The sequence below is a fragment of the Nestor notabilis genome, unplaced genomic scaffold, assembly GCF_000696875.1.
Source record: "Nestor notabilis isolate BGI_N333 unplaced genomic scaffold, ASM69687v1 scaffold1212, whole genome shotgun sequence".
In the NCBI taxonomy this organism is placed as follows: domain Eukaryota; kingdom Metazoa; phylum Chordata; class Aves; order Psittaciformes; family Psittacidae; genus Nestor; species Nestor notabilis.
Genome location: NW_009918534.1, coordinates 5,141 through 28,233, shown reverse-complemented (window position 1 = coordinate 28,233; position 23,093 = coordinate 5,141). Strand labels below are relative to the sequence as shown.

General features: G+C 47.1%; 1 protein-coding gene across 1 annotated transcript; it reads right to left on the bottom strand.

Annotated features, from left to right (window-relative positions):
• Positions 1 to 1,995: 1,995 nt before the first annotated feature.
• PAPSS2 (3'-phosphoadenosine 5'-phosphosulfate synthase 2) lies at positions 1,996 to 19,085 on the bottom strand. Its single transcript, XM_010009744.1, has 14 exons — positions 19,045 to 19,085; positions 17,927 to 18,053; positions 13,670 to 13,775; positions 11,953 to 12,188; positions 11,091 to 11,229; positions 10,710 to 10,828; positions 10,475 to 10,588; positions 9,923 to 10,034; positions 7,933 to 7,953; positions 6,304 to 6,509; positions 4,526 to 4,661; positions 3,447 to 3,715; positions 2,517 to 2,746; positions 1,996 to 2,283 (listed from the first exon to the last, which is right to left on the bottom strand). The coding sequence occupies exons 1-14, from the start codon at positions 19,083 to 19,085 to the stop codon at positions 2,142 to 2,144; spliced, it is 1,998 nt and encodes a 665-aa protein (XP_010008046.1). The 3' UTR covers positions 1,996 to 2,141.
• Between the last annotated feature and the right edge of the window lie 4,008 nt (positions 19,086 to 23,093).

Below are 23,093 nucleotides of genomic sequence, written 5' to 3'. Positions count from 1 at the left end.
TGCAATCAAATGGGAGTATTGCTTTTGTCTTCAGGTCCCTGCCAGAGGGCCTGAGTGTAAAAGGCACTGGTGCTAGTGTGTGCTTTCAGCTACTAACATGAGTGTTGCAGCATTTTTCTTGAGGTATAATACAGCTTTGGGCTCTTTGCTCCCAATACTTAAAAAAATTATGAAAAAATAACTCCAAAAAAGTTGACAAATGAAAAAAAGTTTTTTGCAAAAGTATTCCCAATTACATGGTCTTGGACAGTGCCCCATGGCCACAGCAAAACAGGTTTTGGTTTGCAATGTAGCTCACTATCCTAAGTTACAAGCAGAAGCATTATTATTCTTGCTGAGCGTAGCTCCATTTGTAATTAAAACTGAAGGAGAGGAGAGCGCTATTTCCATGTCATTTGAAACACATTTTGACTGGTCCTGGGGCATCTACTGAGAAAAGATGAGTACAAAAAGTATCCATTCAGTTTGCTGCAGTAACCAACAAGTGCGTAGCTGTCTTCCACGCAGTAAAAACCTCACACCTGAGTGTGGTGGCTGGGGAGGCAGCGTGCTCCTTGCTGCCAGCACAGCGGGGCCGCAGGATCAGCCCTTTCCCTGGGAAAGCCAGCGCAGGCAGGACTCTGAGGCACAGGCAGGGGTGAGGGGCTGAGGGGCTCCCAGCCGTGTGGGGCACTGTGCTCAAACCTCAGCCACCACAGAGGCACACACATCCCAGCAGCACGTGTCTGGTGAGACATGAGTGGGGCCAGGTAAAGCTCCAGTCTTGAGTCACACTGCTCAGCACCATTGGAGGTCACTGCAAGTGCTGCGGGTCAGCAAAAAAGCCAACACAGCACCAAAATCAGTGTCAGAGGGGTTGGTTGGGAAAGAAGGTAAGAGCTGCTGTAACTTTCCACCAGTCCCAGCTGGGAGCAGCACCAGACACCAGCTCTCTATGTGAGATGATGGCTCAGCACCATCACCCCTCACACAGCAGCACCCCATGCAGATGTGGGTAGACAATAAGGACTTCTCTCCATCCTCTGCTGTCGCCCCACCAGAGCCAGCATCAGCAGCCCACAGGTACAAATAAAATCAGGTCACCTGTACCCATGTGGGACTACAGGCACAGATGAAGGCAAGTGCTTAAGCCAGCTCTTGCTTGGTTTAACAAGTCCAGCCTCTTGGACCGACCTCACACTGTGATTTTGCTGTTTTGCCTTTAATTTGCCTTTCAGATGGGAGGAGCACAGGCAAAGGAAAGGAGGGATGCAATCCTGCCAGGTGGGAGGACACCCATTAAAGCATGTAAAAAGCATTCCCGGTTCTTGATTGTTGCCCTGAACTTTCCAAAGATCTCCCAGGCTTCACGGTGCCTCCCAGGAACAGCTTCTTCCATCCATGGACCCACTAGGCTGTGAGCACAGGGATTGCCATGGAAAGCTGAACTCAGAGCATCGGTAATGCTCAGCCCAGGTTTTGTTTTGACCACAGAGATCAAGCAGGAGGAAGCAAGGAAGAACAGTGAGCAATTGTCTCAGCCACAGGAACTAGTGATGGTCAAAGCTGATTTAAAAAAAATCCTTTTTAGAAAAGGGCGTTAAAAAAATCCCACCATTTGCTGGCAATGTGACAACTTGGAGGACAGTGAATGGATCTGAGCATTGTGTGTGTTTCCCCCTTCCAGCCCGGCAGCAGCAACTGCTCCTCGCTTCAGTGGCTGCTCCTTCCTCTTCAGGCAGTGCTGGGTGAGGGGTAGTGAAAAGGCACTTCATTTCTGCGCCACACGGGAGACAGGCACAGATTTTATCCTGGTGCTGAGGTCCCAGCTCTGCACTGGGGGCTGGTGCATGGCCCTGGTGGCACTGGAACGCTCCAGCTGGCCCACCCAGAGGCTGTGCTGGGCTTCCTGCAGCTGCACGCAGCTGGGAATGAAGGGCCCACTGCTCTTCCCTTCCAGCTCCATGGGGACACTCCTGGCAGCTTCCAGGGGAGAAGGACCAGGCTCAAATTATTTCTGATTAGTAAAAAACACTCTGACCTCAGTAGGAAAATCCTACAGGCAGAGCACTGGAAATGCAAAGTAACTGATCTGTGTCGTAGGGAATCAATCAATCATTGCTCACTCTTAATACAAGTATTTCTAGGGAGGAGGAGTAGCGTTAATTCTGTTTTCCCAGTGACTGGTAGTACTCGGTTAGGACTTTCCAAGCTTTGGGTGCCATGAAGCCATCTGGTGGGTTTTCACCTTCACGAGCAAGCTTCCTCATGCGTGTCCCCGAGATGAAGTCAAAATCATTGTGCCTGCACAAAACAAAGATGGGGTGAAATCAGCACAACCGGCCCAAGCTGTCCCCAGCGCAGCTCTTCTGACATGCCAGGTGCATGATCAGAAACCTCCCGGCACTGCTGGAACCCGTCTGCGGCTTCATGCCTGGGTTTACGATCTGCTTTCCCTCACCCCTTGCAGCCATCCGTGATCCCAAAGTGCGTGCGCTGTGTAGGCTGAAGAAGCAGTGACACTACTGCTGCATTACCTTTTCGGGTCATAAAAATCCATGGCCCTTTTCACTTTATTGTAAGCAGCCACCCGGAAGGGGATGATCTCCACCGAGGTCAGGCCTGGCGCCATGCTGAGGACCTTCCCTCCTTGCGTGGGCTCATAGAGGTCCTTCTTGGTCTCGGGGTGAGGCATGCCTGCAGGGTCGCGCCCCACAATGTAGAAGTTGGCCCCAGCAATCATGCGAGCTCGGCAGTGCCACTGCACCTGCAAAGGAGAGACACCAGGAGCACTGGCTGAGGGCTGAGCACCAACTGAGATGCCCATCGTGGGCTGTAGGAGAGATCCTAGTGATTCACATGCAGGCAGGCAGATGTGTCAGCAGCCTTGCTGCAGTTCCTCACAGCGATACACAGGCCACCCAGATGGCCTGGGTCCGCTGCCTGGACCAGATGCAACATCACAGTTCTCCTAAGGACATACACTTCAAGGGAAATACTGTGGATGGGAACTGGTCTTGTTATAGCTAAATGGAAGCAGTGGTTTGCTTTTTGAACATGCAAAGACAGTGCTCACCATCCCTTGAGCCCAGCACAAACACTGGCTGCTCACACATCCCTCTGCTTCCTCCTTCAGGGGAGGTTCAGCACTTTTATACCGCTGATTTAGGGGCAGAAAGGAAAGCACCGGGAGAAAACAAATGAATGTCCCTGCCTGACAGAGAAGAAGGTTACAGCAGCAAAATCTGTTTCTAGCCCCCTTCTCCCCAGCTCCCCACACAGTTTGTGAAAGCGCAGGAGCCCACAGAGTCGAGCTGTGCTGGTAGACAGCTGCTGCAGCAAGCTGCTGGTGAACCATGGAGGAGGTACCAACTCCCTTCCGTGTGACTTTCTGGAGCTGCATGAGCAGGCATGCCCATGGACAGGCTTTACACCTTGTCTCAGCGAGCAGCTGATGGCTACATTACCTCTGTGGGGCCAGCGTAGAGCATGGGAGAGGGGAAGATGGCAACGATAGTTGACTTGGGGTCCAGGACTTGCTCCTCCAGTACTGCTGCGTGCTGCTTCATCCGCCACTCCAGCGGGACATCGTCATCTTTGGTCCATCCCCCCAGGGGATGTAGGAGAAGCACGGGGTTTTTGTATCCCTTCTCCAAAAGCTGGCGCCGCGTGTCCTGCATGAGCAGGGCATGCCCATTGTGAACGGGGTTGCGCAGCTGAAATGCAAAGACAGCATCTAAAAGAGAAAGATTCAGATGGTCACATGCTTGTGCTGATCATCAGACCCCGCAGCTTCATTTACACACTACACATCTCAACAGTCGTAAGATATGTACGTCACAAGGTGTGTGTCCTACCTTCACGTGTGTGAAGCCCTAAATACCTTAGATGATTGTTTCATCCATCTACAGTGCCTCTTCATCACTCTGTCAAGTTTATTTTTATTGCATATCCTTCCTTTGGTGCCAATTTCAGCCCTATCAGCTCTCCTACAAGTGTTTTTACACGCCATTGGACACCTCCTCTGAGGTCCCTGACTTCTTAAGTGACCTGCCAACTCTCCAAGCTTCATGGCACCTTCAGGAAGGCTGACACTCTCCCGCCGGAGTGAAGGTAGGTGTCTGATGCCTGCCAGCCTGGCGGGATAGACACCTGGTAGAAGACCCTTAAGCTGTCCCCCATGTGTGAATGCCAAGCACGTCAGCACAGGGCTTTAAATGCCCAGGGTACAGAAAGAGCGGCTCTGACTTGCCAGGGAAGACACAATGCTCAACCCTTTCCAGTCCCGTGCTTGGAAAGGCCCACTGAGGACACAGCCCATGGCAAACACTCTCCTTAACCAAGAAGACCCCACGCCACTTTTTGTGCCATATCCTGTGTCCCTCTACTGCTCACCCCACCTGCACAGTTCCATTTTGGGAGCATACAGAAGCAATTTGGCAAGTGCCGTGAGCTTGAGAGCAAGTAATGCCAGATCATACAAATCCCCCAGTGCTAGGCAGGGCAAAGAATGGCCATGTCACTGGTGCTAACCCAGGGCACTCACCAGCATTCATTTCCATGAACTTCTGCTTGAGAGCGAGCGGTGTCAGGCGGTACTGGTCCAGCCCATCATTCCATTTGATCTTCTCCAGCACAAGGAGGTCTCCACCAACCAGCCAGTCTCCACTCTCCATCACCATCTGTGAATTACACACACACGCATTATGAAGGGGACAACAAAATACCTCCTTTACCCTTTCCCATTCTCCTTTGAAAACTGTTAGGCTTGACTCCGCTTGTAGGGTGATCTTTCCTTTCACCACATTGGAGGTGGAAAACATTCTTACAGTTATCATATGAATTGAATGTCATGATCAGTGTAACCCTGCAAAGTAAGGAATCAGCCACTGAATCCTTACCACTGCACCCAGCTGGGTGCTGGACCCCTCTATGGCAGATCAGGGTCTTTAAGTTATGGCACAGGACCCTCCTCCACCTCACTCTTTGCTCTTTCCTCCTGGGAATATGCAAGGTGAGCAACTGCTGCTGAATAATTAGAAGATGTACGCTGAGGTGGGAAAAAAGAATTAACTTGGCTTTAGTCTTTTTAAGCAGACAGCTCAAGTCACTTGGCGTAACCTGGAGCTCTTCCTTTTTAAGGGATGATGTTCTTTGTACTGCCAGAGAGTAAGTAGGAAGAGATAAGCTGTAAAAATTTAACACCCTTGTTGGCTGCCTGCACAAAGCAGCCAAATTGAGGAGTACAATGTAGCTGAAAGAAGCAGGAGTCAGCAGTCTGCAGCATTAGAACCGTGCGCACTTGCAGCCCAGAAAGCCAACCTTATCCTAGGCTGCAACAAAAGGCGCGTGACCAGCAGGTTGAGGGCGGGGATTTCCCCCCTTTGCTCCACTCTGGTGAGACCCCACCTGCAGTGCTGCATCCAGCTCTGGGGTCCCCAACACAGGAAAAACATGGACTTGTTGGAGGGAGTCCAAAGGAGGCCACAAAGATGCTCTGAGGGCCGGAGCACCTCTCCTATGGAGACAGGCTGAGAGAGCTGGGGTTGTTCAGCCTGGAGAAGAGAAGGCTCTGGAGAGACCTCAGAGCAGCCTCACAGTGCCTGAAGTGGGGACTACAAGAAAGCTGGAGAGGGGCTTCTTACAAGGACATGTAGCGATAGGACAGGGGGAATGGCTTTAAACTGACAGAGGAGAGATTTAGATTGGATATTAGGAGGAAGTTTTTTCCTCTGTGAGGGTGGTGAGGCGCTGGCACAGGCTGCCCAGAGAAGCTGTGGCTGCCCCATCCCTGGCAGTGTTCAAGGTCAGGTTGGACGGGGCCTTGAGCAACCTGGTCCAGTGGAAGGTGTCCCTGCACATGGCAGGGGGTGGAACTGGATGATCTTGAAGGTCCCTTCCAAACCAAACCGTTCTATGATTCTATGATTAGTGTTTGGCACCATCACTGCAATTGTCACACCACAAATGCAGGAAAACATTGGAGCCTAAGCTGGTAGTCATACTAAAAATGTTTGAATGTAGGCACATTGGCGAAGATGAGCGGATGAAAGGAGCAGCTCCTCAGCAGCACGCTCATTCTTCCTCTCACCTTGTGCTTGTTATCCTATGCTCTTCTTAAACAGCAAGCACAGCATTACCTTGCAAGCCTAAAAATTCAGTTCTGTCTGCTTGGCATGTGGTGGTTCTCAGTGAGGAGCTAGGCTTGGAAAGCAGACAGGACACTCACAGCCCTCGAAACCTTGGGAACGCTCAGTTCTCCAGCACCTGCCCACATTTCCCATCCTGGCCAGGTTTCCCAGAGCAGCACAGGGACAAACCTACTTTGACGTGCGGGTGTTTTACGCAGGTGGTACCCCAGACGCGAGCGCAGCGCTCCTCCTTCCTGTGCTCAAAGTACTCGGGGTGCTTCAGGACCGCCACCCTCCGCCCCAGGTAGCTTAGTGCCAGCGCCTCACAGCCCTCCAGCCGCTCCTTGTCCTCCACAGAGATTGGCAGCACGATGGGGATGCTCAGGTTGACAACACCGTCTGGCAAGAGAGAGAGAGGATTTTAGTGTACTCCAGCCTTGGGCATTGAGCAAACAGAGGCTTTCAGAGGCACACATTCTCCCTTTGGAGAGCAAAGTTTTCCAGGACCAGCTCAGAGATTCACCATCAGTCTTGAAAATTTATTCATTGCCCCATTTTTTTCTGCACTGCTAATAAATAACAATGTTAGTGGAATATGAAAGCTCCTTTCTTTGGGCCAGAGATGTCTCAAAGATACCTGGAGCATTTAATTATTTTCTGCGCTGTCTATCTCCCTGGAAAGACTGGTTCTTCTCCAGTTAGCTTGTAAAGTCTCTTCGCAAAATTTAAATATACTGGGAAAATGCAACTCTGGATATAATCTCTTCCACCAGGAGAACAACCTCTGTTAAGATGGCTCCAACTTGGTGTTCCCCAGGGCATCTCATTCCTTGCACACCTCCTCCTGAACTGCCTCTTCCAACAGGAAAAACACAGTCACACTCTGCTTTGTTTCTCTCTTGTATTTTTTTTTCTTTTCTGTATATCTCTATACTGTTACTCCTTCTCCTTTACAACTCTGCAGAGGCAATTTTTAATCTATTTTCTGTGTTATACAGTGAGTCTAAATTTGCATGTGTAGTTTCCAATTTCAGTGCTGTCCCTAAATACGTTGAAATCATGTTGGTTTTATCCCCACCCCCCCAATTTCACAGTCCTCCACTAAGGTCTTGCCATTTCTTCGTGGATATCCCCGTACTAACATAGAAAAATCAGTCTCTCCCATGGATTTCCATTCACAAACAAGAACAAACAAATCACCGATCCAATTTGTTCTGATCTGACTGAAATCATTTTGGACCCTTGAGAGTCTTAATTTGAGGATTTTGGCTAGACGTAGATTTTTATAAAATCTTTATTAAAATGTTTGCATTTACTTTTAATTCACACCTAGGTATAATTTGTCTGCCAGGCTGTGATTTTCAAGCACCTTCATGAATAATCATAACTACAGTCGCATGGGATCCAATCAATATCAACTTCATACATTTAAATTATGTTACTTGGTGATCAGTCAATAAAGTCAGCATGGAAAGAGCTGAACTATGAAACCAACAAATGATGCTGTAGCGGAGGCTCTCCATGCTCCACTTCCAAACGCAAGATGCAGAGTTTAAAAAAATAAAAACCAAATCACTCCAGCAAAGGTAATTACAAAATGACACGACCAGGACTTTTCTGGAGTCTAGTGGGTAGGACACAGGGTGTGTCATGCTGCTTCGTAACCAGCTGAATCACAAACAGGCTGTGGCAGCTTATGACAGCCTTAATAATTGTCCTTTTTTTTTAAAAAAAAAAAAACCAAACTGAGAAAATTACTTTATAGCAAAGAAATGCAAATTGAAGTCATTTCTGTACAACCTAAGAATAGTTACATACATACCAGCTACAGAGCGATTCCTTCCTGTGAGGATACAAACACAATTAAGTCAATTAACACCCACATGCACCAGTTACAGCAACCACTGCAAGAACCAAAGCACCTCTGGCAAGCAGCACCTAACCACAGGCAGGGTGCCTGCTGGCGTGGCTGCCGCGCTGGTGGCGGCCGTCCGCGGGGGCGCTGCCCCAGCCTCTCCAGTGCTCACCTATCCAACACTGGTTGCACTGGGAGCGATGTACAACACTGATGCTTTTGCTGTCACCCAGTTCCAACAGAGGCACCCATAGGTGCTGTGGAGGGCAGAGTGCTGGAGACTCTGTGGTACTCCTGCTGCCATACAATGCGTAGATCCACCTCTCTCCTGGTGGCCATCATGCTCCTACACAAAGCACCTCAATCCACCCAATTGTCGGTGGAATTTACTGCTCAAAGTCTGAGCAAAAGGAGCACTAACTTGCATAAGTCCACCAAAACAATCGCAGCCCTTTCAGGCACAGCTACAGCTGCCAAAACCATCACCTGCACCCCAGTGCAAGAGGGCTGGAACAACGACTGTTGAAAGACCAGCCTCAAGTCTCTCTTTGGCAACACTGCCGCACCCCAGCCTCAGCACCACGAGACAGAAACTTTTTTCCTAAAGCTCATCCAAGCAAACCAGGGGTGTTCTCCTTCCTGCCCAGATGTCACCCTGTGGGTCTGACCATGTAGATGTTGAGTTTGGAGACCTGTGTGGAGACAAGGTGAACCAGGGACTTGATGCTACCACAGAAACCTTGCTACGGGGAGTTCATCCCCCCAGCAAAAGCCAGTGTTCTGGGCTTTGTCTCTGATCCCATGGAGCCCTACAAACCCCAAATGTATGCCCATGGACCCCAGAGGACCTGCGCTCAGTGAAGCTGATAGGTTTGGGGTGGGCACCCCAAAAACAGATGCTCTCTGAGATGAGCCTCCAGTGCAAAGTTGCTCTCTGGAGCAACACAGTCATTACAAGGTGCCTCTGTGACCTTGTCAGGCACGGCAGGTAGCTCAAAGACCACGGATTGGGGTCTGATAACAGGGACATGTGCTTCTGAACACTGTTTGCACACTAGGCAGAAGGTAAAAGGCTACGACATGTCCAAAGGCCTGCATACAGACACTCCTCTGGTCCAAAGGGAGCAGTCCTGAGCTTTGCATCTGCTGCATGGTGCCCAAATCCTAATAGCAGCAAGTCACTGCACAACTATGAGATCCTCTAGAAGGAGGGCGAGACTCAAAGGGGAGTCACTTGCCAAGATCCCAAATACCCAAGGCCAGAGATCACTATCAGGTCTACAAAACCCAAAGTGAGCACCTTGCGTGCATGTGAAGTCACAGCAACAGCATCCACAGCTGACAAACAAGACAGAAATATCTACTGCCCTGGCCTCAGCTGTAAACGATCACTGCCTGAGTACTTTTTGCCATTTCCAGAGATGAAGCACCTCTAGCATGTTGCTAATGAATGGATAAATCTTATTTCTTTCAAGTTACAGTAATGGATAAGCAGGAAAACAGGGAAGAAAGTGAAATGAGGCTCTGCTCCTGTTTCCAAGGAACAGCTGCCTTGTCCTCCCACCTCAAATTCAGCCTGGCAGCCTCCCCGCTTACTTGGCTTTGGGTTGGCATCTTTATTTACCCTAGTATAACCAAGCATGAAAAGAGCTACACAATGGCTCCTGAAATGTTTGACTGGCACCATGCAAGATGTCAAAGCTGTGAGCCTGGGCACCAGCCCTAGAGCAGTGAAATCTCTCACATTCTGTAACCTTTGGTGTGTTTCAGAGCACGGCTTACTGGCCCTACAGTTATTTACAGGCCTTCACATTTAACACGTGAGAGGAAAGAAGGAGGAAAACACTGCTGAGCATTAAGCCTTTCCGTGTGGCTGCCTGCTGAGACACCACCGGGTAAGCATCCCGTCCCGCCGCAGCTTGCTGGCCAGCGTAACGCAAAGCGTGGGGATTCGTACCATTCAGCAGGGTGCCAAAATGGATCACTTGCAAGTACTCTGCCTCGCGCATGAAGCCGGTCAGCGGAGTGGCCCAGCCTTCGCTCAGCACTTGCACCCACTGCAGATCCAGCTGCAAAACAAACCCAAACGGCACTCCTGTCACCAGGACACGCTGAGAGGTTGCTTGTCCTTCCCTTCTGCTGCAACAGCGCTCTCACTTGTTTTGCTTCAAATGTTGGACGTTCATAAAGGGGGAGAAAGCTGGGAGGGGGTTAGTTTGGGGTTTTTTTAAAGCCAGACTCACACACTTTCATAGCACAACTGCCTGCGGGGCTGTAGTAACACAACAAAGGGGGCTGACATCCCTGGCTTGCTACAGCACAGGGTGGAGGCAGCAGAAAATGGTTGAGGATTAGGACCACACTTCAGCTCATCATAAACCACAGCAACAAAAGGACACAGCCACCAGAGGAACAGAGCCCCCTCTAGCAACATCCCCATCGAAGCTTCTACCCTTCGAACAGCTAAATAATGACTGAATCACAGCACATCATCCATGCATGATGATACCTTAGTGATCTCTACAGATGGCAGCATCTCCGCTTCAGCTTGCATAGTATTGAGTTTATTTTCAGGCACAAAGAGCTCAAGAACGTCCTTAACTGAGCTGTGGGGCACGATGTTCTGAAAGAGAGAGAGACAGCAACTGTAAGCAACACACTGGCTTTTAAGTGCACACCAGAAAGTCTGTATCCAAAAGCAGCTTTACAAAGCTGCCAGCGGCGGTGGCATTAAAATGACCTACTTGTGTTTGGAGGAGCTCCACAACCTGCTGAATACATTCAGACACTGACGCAATGTTCGTTTTCAACACTAGTTCAGGAGATTCAGGCTTCTCATACTCTGAGTCAATCCCTGTGAATCCTACGGACAATTAAACCCAAACTAAATTTATTTAATGTAATACTCTGTGCCCTAGAGCCAACAACGCTGTATAAACAACCATGAGCATTCAACCATCCTGGGTACTACAGGTGACACTTGTGACAGCAAGATTAGGGGAACAGGATACTCTTGTCTGCTACAAAGGGCCTTTAGTAACCCACCTCTATGTACAGAGCTGCAATGTCAAAATATCCAATGCTTTGGAAAGCAAAAGGCAAAATAAGCGTCCACTCTTCCATACCTTTGATCTCTCCAGCTCTTGCCTTTTTGTACAGACCCTTCACGTCTCTGCTTTCACAAATATTCAGAGGGGCATCTACAAAGATTTCAAAGAAAGGAAGTCCAGCTGCTTCATGAATTTTCCGTGCATTCTGACGATCCTGTTAGAAGAAAGATGGGAAAATCATATGTGTCTGAATTGCAGCAAGTATCTTCCTACCACATGATGTGCCCTGGAATTCAACACACATAAATACATCTCTGATACAGATTTAATAAATTTACACTGTTTCTAATAAGGGTTTTTCATCTCCCTTCCCCCCTTTTCTTTAAAGATACTTTAGAAGAAGTGTCCTACAACTTTCTTTTTTTTTCAGCTTTTTCTATCTGAAAGATCAAGAAGATCTCTTAATTAAGGAGAACAGCAGAACTTCAGAATGTGAACAGTTATCTGTCCTGTGTCAGAAAAAAAGGGAACTGTTTGCATCAGCCTGATAACAGCAGCTACTTGGTATTCTCAGGAAGCATAAAAACACAATCAGTAGTTCTTCAAACAGAGCAGTGATAGCGCTATGACAGACTATTGTTTCTATACATCTTTTCTGCCTCCTAATGAGTTAACAGTAGGAGCCTCTATAGGAAGATTTTAAACTTCTCAGCTTTTAATCGATCTGTAACACTGAATGTATTCAAAAAGGTCATGTCAAACCGACCTCCAGGAATTCGTACTGATTGCATGTAGTTCGGTGTATTGGTGTATTTTAGTTAAAAGGAGCATCTGACAGCATACGTAAGAAGTCCTCAACGTAAATCTCTCTTCCCTAAGAACAATCATGACATCAAGGTTGCCCAGAAAAGAGCAGAATACAATGCAGTGAGATTACCTTTGCAAACGGAGAAATGAAACTAGTTATGCAGACGAGCCCGGCATCAGCAAACAGCCTGGCCACCTCTGCAATGCGGCGGATGTTCTCCTCACGGTCCCCAGCTGAGAAACCCAGGTTTTTATTTAAGCCATGACGCACATTATCACCATCCAGGGAATAGCAAGGGATGCCATGAGAGACCAAGTACTCTTCCAGAGCAAAGCCAATGGTTGTCTTGCCAGCTCCAGAAAGGCCTGTTGGGGACAGAAAAGTGAGGGTCAGGTTTGAGGTCAAAAGAGCAAAAACGGCAGTGTAATGCAATGCCTCCTAGGACACTGGCAACAAAACTCCTTCTGTCTTACATTGCTTTAGGAAGGAATGATATGGGGAAGTTGGAGTCACCTTTTCAGCACACAGTTACCACCACAGAGTTATGGTCAACCCTTCTTACTGAAGGGGTGCCATTAATGCCATAAGAAAAGCTGCTATATCCCAAAATCTGGAGGGCTTCACTCCAGCAGTCTTACAAAAATACCTCTTGCTGAGCCATAATGGGACAAATAAGTACCAGTAAGTAGGGGAGGCTTGAAAGAATGCCTGTAAGTCTCTCAGCATCTTCCTCTTCCTCCTCCTGCTTTCCCTATGAGCCAAATGTTCTCCCGGATTGAACCCAAGGAGAGGTTCTTCCTGCAAATAATGGGAGGGGCTCCAGGAGCAATTGCCACTCTGTATCCACAGACACCACAAAGCAGCACCCACAGATCTTTGTGAGCACGAAGCAGGATGGTTGGGCAGACAAGCAGCACATCTTCAGCTGTCTGCGTTTCCTGGATTCATCAACCAGAAAGACAATAATCCAGTAGGACATGGCTGCTTCCCATCACAGCTCGATTCACTTGCAGAAAAAGCACTTGCTACTGGCTGTGTCAGAAAGCAGCAAATGCACCTGGAGCACGAAACTCCTCCTTTCCCTTGGTTGGGAATTCATGTGTTGAAGAATTCTTGAGATGGAAGAGGACCTTGACTTAGGAGAGAGAACATCTCCAATATATTAGTGGAGCAAAAGAAATGCAATTGTCATTTCTAGCAGGCCCTAATCCTCAAACGATGAGTTTCTCTTTCAAAGCAGAAGAGAAGGGCAACACATCTGAAGGCATATAAAGTGAGAAATAACGTAAGAAACCTGCAATGGCTGTGCAAGGAATTGCTTCCAGTGCAACTCATTGTCCAGAGAATAAATACCATGGGAGTATTTATTCTTCAGACAAGACAACTGCCTTGCTGTGCTGCTCACAAGGTCACTTTAAACACACTAAACCTGGGTGTCCCAATAAACTTCCCACCGACCCAGAATGAAAACATCCGCATGCTCTTTTGGACAACCCTGGACGTGTTTCATTGCCAAGGACTGGCTGGATTTGAGCCAAGGCTTTCTAAGCCACACACTTAGGAACGACAAGTGTGACCCTAAGGGCTTCTGACATGTTCAAAGGAGGCTGGTAACAGCTGTGAAATTCATAAAAACATTAGTTATGGGCAGAAGCTGCCAGAGAGAATATCTTGCTGTGCCAGCACTGCGTGTCGGTGTTTCCCTCATGTAAATGTTTTGCAATTCCCAGTTCACATGGAACGCTGATGTTTCCTGCATATCCTAAATCCCCACCTCTAAGCCATACTCATTTATGCAAGTGGGTTTCACACATGAAGCCATGCTTTCGTGCCCAGACAAAAATACCTGTTAGCCAAACTGTGCAGCCTCGAAATCCACCTCTGGTACCAACGACCTGTCCTCTCTTACTCCTGCTGACGTGATGGGCTTGGTAAACCACATTGGTTGATCCCTGATGAAAACAAAGCAAGATAAACCAATTTTTTTACCTTGTTGTTCTCTGTACCAAAGAAAATTTCATCTGGGACTAACATAAGGGAGAGAAACGCAAATTCATTAAAAATGAGCATGAGATTTTAGAGTAAACTTCAGCAAGTTGTCATTTTGCTCTAAGTTGGATTTCTGCGTAACCAGCGCAGACTTGTTGTCTGAAGACAGTATTTCCCTCTGCTCAGAGCACTCTGGTGGCAATGCCTTCATGTCTCTTGCTGTCGGCAGTGGCAGAAGGTGACTTGCTTTGCTGCAGGAGTGCTGCCAGGTGACTGATAAACCCACAGGCAGGCATGGGAGGACACAGAGTCTGTGCAGAGGTACAGGCAGCACGCTCCCTGCCTCTTCGGCATTTTAAAATACAAGCAGACTCACCTATTATTTTAATTACGTTTGCAAAACAAAAGCAACTTTGTAGTTGCTGATGTACTTGGTGTGTTTAACATGACACGGCTGCTAGTAATTGCAGCTGGGGCACAAAGCAACTCAGCAGGGCTGAGCTGAGTGAAACCAGGACCCAGATGGGAAACACGGTGGGATAGGCGGAGGAAACAATTCCTAACATGCATGCATGCACTTCCCAGTGCAAACAAGGGATCGGCACAATGCTGAGCCAGAGGCCTGAATTTTGGAGTTTCCTAACGTTGACCTCGTGTGGGCAGAGCAGCCCCAGCTTCTTCACTGGGACACAAACTAAAACAGCCTGTTTGTGTCCTGCAGCACCAGCAATGGTATTTAGACAGTGATTTTTTGCACATAAAGTATCTACAAGACCTTATTGATTGCAAGGATTACATTCCCAACTGAGACATCCAAAGGAAAATTTTCAGGAGGGAACAAGGATGTAAATATTTTCTCCACAGCCAGATTCTGCATGAACCTAGGTTTATCAATTTCATATCATCAGTATAAGAGCAGGTCTGGCCTTTCCCATGGTTTACATCTCACCATATAAATATTTCTACATCTGAGGTCATAGCAGAGAAGTGATCATCTTCCATTTGTCCAAGAAAAAAGCTTTTACAAGAAAAAAAAAAAAAAAAGAGGAATGGGAGAAAAATAAAGTTAAAGTTCCCTTTTAAACACATTAGCAGAACAGCCTGATCGTTGTTTTTATCCTGTGCTTGCTGTGCCATTAACGCTTCAGCATGAGTTTCAGGACTTTTGTCTCAATCACCTCCAGCAATGCATCTTCTCACTCCAGGGACTCTCACTTCCCATTTTCATTGCCACATCAACCAAAGCAGGTCCCTGATATCACTTCTCCCTTATACAGTTGTTTCAAAGGACAAAATCAATTATTTGGGGGTTGGAGTGTAGTGGGTGGACAGGATGCTGTCTGAAACGTAACGCCTGGGTACCACAGCAAAACAAAAACGAAGAAACAAAACCTCTCTAGACCTGACCCTGAAAAAGTGAGTGCATCCTGGTGACCTAGAAAATAAAAGATCTGGTTTCTGTGTTTCACTCTGTTTTGTTTGGGGGTTTCTTGCAGAGGGGTCTTAAAAGTCTGTTTGAGCATTTTGAGCTTGCAAAGGTGAGCCAGTACCACAATGGTATAATTTCCGCCCGTCCCCAGGGGTTCTGACTTGGACAGAAACTACATGAGCATACACAGAAGATCCAGCTGACAAAAATAATCCTTTCTCCCAGGATGCACAGGTGTGCTCCTGCTGTGTTTACTCCTGGTTGAGCTCTAGCACTGCTCCGAAATTACGCGTCACTTAGCCAGGGACCCTCACCACAGCACACGCGCCCAAACTCACCTTCCCAACAGCGTGCCACCACTCAGCTCTGCAGCAAAACCTCCCGTGCTGCAGCCTAACACCTGCCCCACGATCACACGCTCCTCAAGTGCAGCACTCCAAAAACCACAAAGCAGCTATTTTGCAATTTGTTTGCAAACCACAACAGACAAGACTGATATTTCTGCAAAATGCTTCACATCTCTCCGTCACGACCTCTGCATCAGTAGGAACTCCAGCCACACACCTGCTTTTGCAAAATGTTGATCTGCTGGATCTGTCCTTCAGGAGATGAACTACGATAACATCCATGCCTTGGGAAGATGCAGTAACTAACACATTCCTACGTGGCTGATATAACCAGATTGTTGTACGTATACGTTGCTGTGCCATAAATCTTCCCAGTGAATGCATCTCAGAGCCTTTATTTTGCATGCTGGCATCTTTTGGAGCTTGGGAAAACATCACTGAGGGCATTTTTGCAATTCAGCAACACTGTCAAACCTCTCCTATCTCCTGGGAGCTGGTACCAAATCCCTCCGATTTTTCTGCTATGTGAATAATCTTGCTGGTAAACTCTTCCTAACCCTGAGCAACCGCCTGCCACACACCAACTCAAATTCTGGTCGCCTGCTACACCAAAGGTAAAGCAAGAGAGAGAAACACAGCACGCAGCAGATGTCTGGGATGGCAGCTTGCTTGGCTGGGAATGCGCTGTTCGGCAGGAAACACCGACTTCCCGCCCAATCATCCCCCATCTGGGACACAGCTTGGGAAGCCAGGGCTGTAGCATCATCAGAACAGAGTGAAGCAAAAATAAGCATCAGTGGCCTGAGAGCAAACCCTGAGAGATTTCATCTGAACAAGCATATACGGCAAGACAGCTGGGAGGCAGAGATAAGTGATGGACAGGGTTTAATCACATGCGGGGCTGTCCTACGGATTTTATTCTCACAGTTTAACCTCATCATCGTAACCCAAACATATTTCAAAGAGATAATCCAATTACAACACACTCCCGCCTGGATATTGGGCACCATGGCAGGGACAATTTAGGGACACTGGACAGCATTTCTTGCGATAGTCTAGATCAAAGATGTGATATTTGGGAGAGGAACTTCTAACCTAAAACTCAGCCCCAAGCAAGGCTCTAAGAAGCCAGTAAATGACCTGGTAGTGTCTCCACAGAAGAGCCGTGCAGCCTCTGCCAGCCAGATGGTTAAGAAGGACACTGGCATGCTCTGTCCTTTCCTTGGAAATCTACTGTTTGGCCACGTGTGCATGATCTCAGCACTCAGCCCACCCTGTCTTACCTCATCCAGGAAATGAGACAAAAAATAAAGACATGGCTTCAAACCTTGTACTGCGGTCACACCAGGCCAAGTAGCCAAATCCTAACTCTGCTTTTGGCCTTCCCTTCTATCAAACCTTTCCATGAGGCTGTCAATCTGGGAGACGCCAAGACCTCAGGTGTCTTTAAGATCAGGCTTGACTGAGCTATTTCCAAGTGTCTCCTGGCCTGGCTTCCTAAACAAACAAGCTTTTCCCCACTGGTGGTACAAAATGTTCCTCTGCTTTGTGAAAGCAGGTTGCAGGCAGAGGCAGGAGGCTTTTCCTTGGTGCTCCTCCCAAATAAAGAGGTGGACCTTTGAGACAAGAGAGTACACCATAGCATAGACCTGTTGGAAATCAGGAAACATCAGTGTCCTCTGCTCTGAGGACAGTTCATGGCATCTGAAAAAGTAACCTCAAGGGTTTTTTTAAGTGTTTGGCCCTGAAATGGAGCAGCTGTGCTTGCCCACACAAATAGAAGGTTGCATGTGACTACCCACACAAGAGGTGTTGTCAGGGAGCATCTTCTCCTGCCATTTGATAGCTAAATGCCTGGGGTACCGCTCCCAACGGTTAGGAGCAGAACCACTGCATGATTAACAGAAAGCATAGTAGAAGAGCATTTAGGCTTGTCCCAATGAATTACATGGATGATTTGCCACCTTCCACTTGAAATTCAAGTATGTATAAACTCTGGTCGTTATGACACAAGGCAGCATCTCCTCCTTACCCCACCTACCCATTTCTTTAGTCAGTATCTCCATGGCTGCATAACAAATGGGACCAGGGCAAGAAACAAGTGCAAGTGCCATATGCTATGCTGAGGGGTGGAAACAAAGGAGTAGAGCCAGGAGCTGAGCAGGACATTCAAAAGATCCCCAAAGTGCATACAGCCTCCTCAGGCCAACTCTTGCTCAGCCATCCTCAGGAGGCAGAGCTGTCCAATGTTGCAGGAGGAAAGACGTGTCATTAATAAGCAGTGCTGGTCATCACAAAGACCGATAAGGTCTAAAACAATGTCCTACTGTGCCCTTACTTCCCCTCCACCATCGTGGTAGTACCTCTGCCTGCTGTAGCTGGCACAGGCAGGGTGCTGGAAGCTGTCCAGGAGCAAAGCTCGTGGCAGGCTGCAGCAACATCCCATTCCAGAGAGGAACTCCCTCCTGAAAACACAGCACAGATCAGCCCAAGAATGAAGCCAGTGAAGAAACACTCCTGTAGCACAGTGCTATTAAGCGCATGTTAGTCACACGTCTGGCTCACTTAACAGAAGGGCCAGCTTCATAGGAACACAGTTAGCATCCAACTGGCAGCTGGCAGGACTCATGGCCCTGGGGAAACCCAGACACAACAGTGAGGGTAGGGTCAGGACTCCCCCAGCTGCATTTTTATTCATAGAACTATCTCACGTAATTATGAATACAATTCATTTTTTTTCCTAGACAAGTATCTAGCCCTATTCTGGTACTGAAGCCTGGACATCTCTCCAGCAGGGGGGAAAAAGGCTTTCAAAATGTTTTCAATATTTTCAGCTAATAATATTTGCAAATGGTAAAATAGGCTTTTAAAATTCTAAAAAGATCAAGAAGATTTCAAATTTGAAGTCACACATTTGCCTCTGGCGGTTGATCTAACTTATGTTTAAAATCCCCTCCCAAATCCTGCCATCTTACAAAAAAACCCAGAAGAAACCAAAAAACTCCTAACTTTTGTCCTAATAGTTGAATTTGATGCATAAAAATTAAGTTCATGAGACTTTTCCTCAAAGAATGATTTTCTTCTACCAGGGCAAGTCCCATGGTTGCTCTTGCAAATGGGCAAGCTGACCTAGAGAAGATAAAGTATCCATCACTGACAAGGGGGAAAAACCTTCTGTGAAAGGTTTTTCTGTGCTGCAAAAAAGCAGAACTATTATACTCAAGAGAAAAGGAGGAAGAGAGGAAAGAGGGGGCTTTTGCCTGTGGAACCAAAGGTTTAATTACGATCATAATGAAAAATGATGGAGAAACCTCAGACTCTCTGAAGTCCTGATTTAGTTCTCGTAATCCTGAACCTATAGACTTCTGTTTGATTAATTTAACAGACTAAGGCAGTAAATGCTTCCAAATCAGCTCAATTCTTTCCCAGGGGAAAACCCCACCAAGATGGAGTTACCCTGGAAATTTTGCCCATTTCACTTCCAGGAATTCCACCATCGTGACACAGAGCCTGGCTGGCAGGTCCAGATGGGGAAGCGGGACTTCTCCAGCACCCAACAATGCATTACTGTACTGCCCACCTTCCTGCTTCCCCTGCTGTTATCCCACCTCTTTCCTGAATGTGGGACTTGTCTCTTCTCCCACCACCTGTATGGGAGCAAAAATAATGTGTTTTCCTTTTAGAGTTAGCTGAGTAACACAGTGATGTGTCACCAAATACTCTGCAGAGGTTGCAGTGCGGGGGTTGCCAGCATTCCCTCACACCAGGCAGGATGCTGAACTGGGCTCCCTTTCTTCATTCAGCTTTTTGGATAAACCACAGCAGACCTCACTTGCTCCTTGGGAACCTCTGCTTCTGATGCTTGCTTCTTTTGCATCACTACTTCAGTCCCTGTCCCTGCCAGGAACATAACACAGATGATCTTAAGGAGACCAGCAGAGACATCCCAGTTACCCAAAACAAGCAGTCTTTCACCTTGGACACAGATGGCTGGAGATGGCAAACATTGTTAACACATAAGGTTTTCAAGGTGGTGTAAGCTAAGGGTTTTTTTCTTAACCCACAGGAAAATATTTTTCTTTTGGTATAAATTTACATGTTTTGTGTTGCCACAATCAAGTCTTATACACCCCTGGGGAAAAACCCAAACCCAACCAAAGCCACAACAAAACCAGGCCTATGTTCCAGTCACCTTGCAAATCAGATGCTGGTTTTTAGACTGTGACTTCACATCTGCAGGTTGGGTGTTAAAATCTGCCTCTCTGAAAGCACCCAGATCAGGCATTTCTTTATCTCTGAACTAGATGATGTCACTACTCTAATTTCCTTGACACAGGAAAACTAGTGAGTCATCCTGCACTCTTGCATTTTTGGGATGAATTTGCAAGGCGAGTACAGATGTTACAAAAACAGTCTTCCCATCTTCATTCCAGAAATCACAAGGGACAGCTGCTTGGGCAACAAATATTTGACAAACAAAGCATCTCGTCAGCTGCTAACAAAAATATCAATTTAAGCAATAAATCCTTCCATGATTGCCCTATTTTTAATATTCAGAGCAGTTCTGCTAAATTACCTCCTCTAAATGAACCCATTTAAGCAGTTTAGCTGAAGTTCATTTTGCAAACAATAGGTTTGACATTGCAAAAGGAGAACTGCTTTGCTTTGATATGTAGCGTTTGTTACAAGGCTGCTGTGGATCATGCCAAGACTGCTGGACTACACTCAGTGCAAAACTGGTTATCTTGCCAAAGGAGGGAACATAAATTACGTTCTTACTGCAGTACGAACAAGTTTTGGGATTGAACAGCCACAGAAAGCGATCAAGAATGTCTGTTTAACCTCAGAAAAAAAAACAAAAAATGTGACCAGAAGGTAGGTGACCAATTAAAAAACACAGATGGTGTAACCCCATGACCTCCACTGGCAAAACCAGTGCCCGGTGGTGCACAGAGCTGTGACCAACAGCCAGCTGAGCAGCTTTACACAGTGCAAGGGCATCTTCATGAGAAATGCTGCACCAAAACAGAGCAGCACACCACCATTCCCATACCAGGAAGAACTACCAAGTGCACAAGGCCATGCTTCTGTATCTTCTTTTGGAGCAAACTATAAGGTTACAGAAATGGTAAACTGAGTATCAGTCCCTCATATTTCAGGGGCAAGAGGGAAGGAGGACAAGGGTACAGATTTTAACCACACATTAACTTCAGTATCAAAAAAAAAATAAATCAGGTAGCAATTGTACCTACATATAATCACTTCTTCACCACCACCACCACTCCCCCCCCAAATGTGAGATTTAGGAATTTAATTAATGGGTTGTGGCTATCTATGGTAATAAGCCACTGTACATGTCCCACCTCCTACCATGGCAAAGGAGGCACTCTATCCCTTGAAACAAAACAGACGGACAGAGAGGACTCATACACCAAATACCATGTACGTTAAAACTTGACGTGTAGTGTTAGGAGACCGTCAGCTGAACTAAATTTTGTTCAGTTGTAAGATACAATCAAAACCACAAGCCCTGCTCTTCAGAGATGTCACGAGACTGGTTTACCCAGAGGGTCCTCCAGTGAGCACCAGGAGCCAACATGTCAGAGCAATATCCCATTTCATCAAAACCATCTCCTTTGATGGCTCCACAAACGGGTTCAACAAACCAGGACCACCATTAACCTACCTTAAAAAAAAGCTGAACTGGCACTTCTTTAACACATACCACAGTGAGCCACATTTCACAGTTCTGTGTCCCTATTAACTCAGTTTGCAACAGGTTTTCAAACTTGGAAGCCAACATCTAACCATGGCTATGAGCAGGTAGATGGGACACCAGCTCCATCTTCTGCTAAGTAAGCAAGCAGCATTTCCTCCAAGCTAGCACAAGTTGAACTGATCCCATCTTGTCTCTACAATGATAAGGGGACAAGATAACTGTTTATAACATGCTCATCATATCCCTCTCAGGAAAGAAATCCTGTACCTGTTGAGAAGCTCAGAGGATCTGCATTTCAAGCAGCTTCATCAGGTTTTAAAATATGTATTTCTGTAAAAGAACTTATCCTCTTTCACCACTTCCCTACAGGACATGGTGGCAGCCTGCTGAAAGAATAAAGCTGAACACAAGCTCAGGCCAGTGGGGCTCAGAATGACAGCAACATGGTGCCATTCTGCTGCCAGCCTCTCCCTGCCCCATTCAGTATTCAGGATGGACATGCAGTCTTGAACCTGGTATCCCGAACCCCATGCATTTGACTTTGCAATGGTCGGTGGTTGCCAGCAGGCAACAGATCTCTCTCAGCTTCAGTGATCCTTTTAAGGTTTGCGAAGTGCAAAAGCAGCAGCAGGAAGGACTGCAGGGAAGCTCGTCCAGAACCACCACACAGGACATGATTAAATGGGAGAACTCGGCTGGGCAGGCCAAAAGTTCACTTGGCTGGAAAAAATCATTAACATGAATTCATGGAAGGAAAGTTCATCAAGGACTATCAGGAAGAAAGGCAGGGCCTCTGGTATCTCAAGTCGCAAATCAATGGAGTTCGGACAATGCACTGTGGTGTCCCAGACATAAACTCGTCCCTGGCCCCCACTCTCGGTTGCTGCTGGAAACTACAGACAGGGACGAACAAACTCAGTCTCCTTGGTCTTTCTCTTGGCTGAAGGCAGAGTTGTTTTCACAGTCATACCACTGAGCGTGCCATTCAATGCAACAAGCTGCACGAGACACGCCAAGTTGAGGACTCAAGTTCAGAGACATCAGGATAATATCTCTCTGGGGATGGCATCATCCCCAGTTTTACAGCCACAGAAGAATAGCAGAGAGTAAAGCTAACAGCAGATGAAGACTTGAGCTCCTGCAATACTTAAGCCTTATAAAAATGACATGTTTGAAAAGCATCTCCCCTGAACTTCAGGCTGCACCTTCAAGAGCTCAATGCTTCTCATATCGATCCATATGGTCGCAGACCTGCTTTGCAAAAATGGTGGCAGATGCAATGTGTTGCCCCAGCCATGGCTGAGGTGACTTGTCCAGCATCATGCCCAAGGGCCGGGGCAGAGGCAAGCACACAATGGAGTCCCCTGCAGCAGTAGAAACCTCCTCTAAAATGAGGGGATTTTCCCTCTTCCACACCCACTGGCAACAAACAAATGATCTTCCCATAAGAAGGGCTGGGCAGGCCTGAAAAATGACCTCCCACCAACACACTTGTTTGCACCACAATGGAAAGCTGGAAAACATTTTGATACTGAAGAAAACACTTTGTTCTGCCAGAGGCTGCAAAGACCTCAAGGTTAGAAAGCCCTAGAAATGTAGATACGAATGCTTGTTTTTCAAAGATGCATGAAAAAAGCTCATCTCAACAAACCCTGATGTGCTGCATCCAAAGAAAAGCCATGTTTGAAAAAAAAAAAAAAAGAAAAAATTAAAAAAAAGAGCTCCTTTCTCAAGCTCTGCTCTCCAAACAGGCCAATGCATTTTGGCACCTACTCAATAGATAAAG

Coding starts and splice junctions, on each gene's coding strand:
- PAPSS2 (XM_010009744.1), bottom strand. CDS start 19,085: ATGGTGGAATTCCTGGAAGTGAAATGGGCAAAATTTCCAGG. Junction 13,776..17,926: donor ACCACGATGGTGGAGGGGAA/GTAAGGGCACAG, acceptor TGTTTTCATCAG/GGATCAACCAATGTGGTTTA. Junction 7,954..9,922: donor TTTTGGCACCCTGCTGAATG/GTACGAATCCCC, acceptor GTATCCTCACAG/GAAGGAATCGCTCTGTAGCT.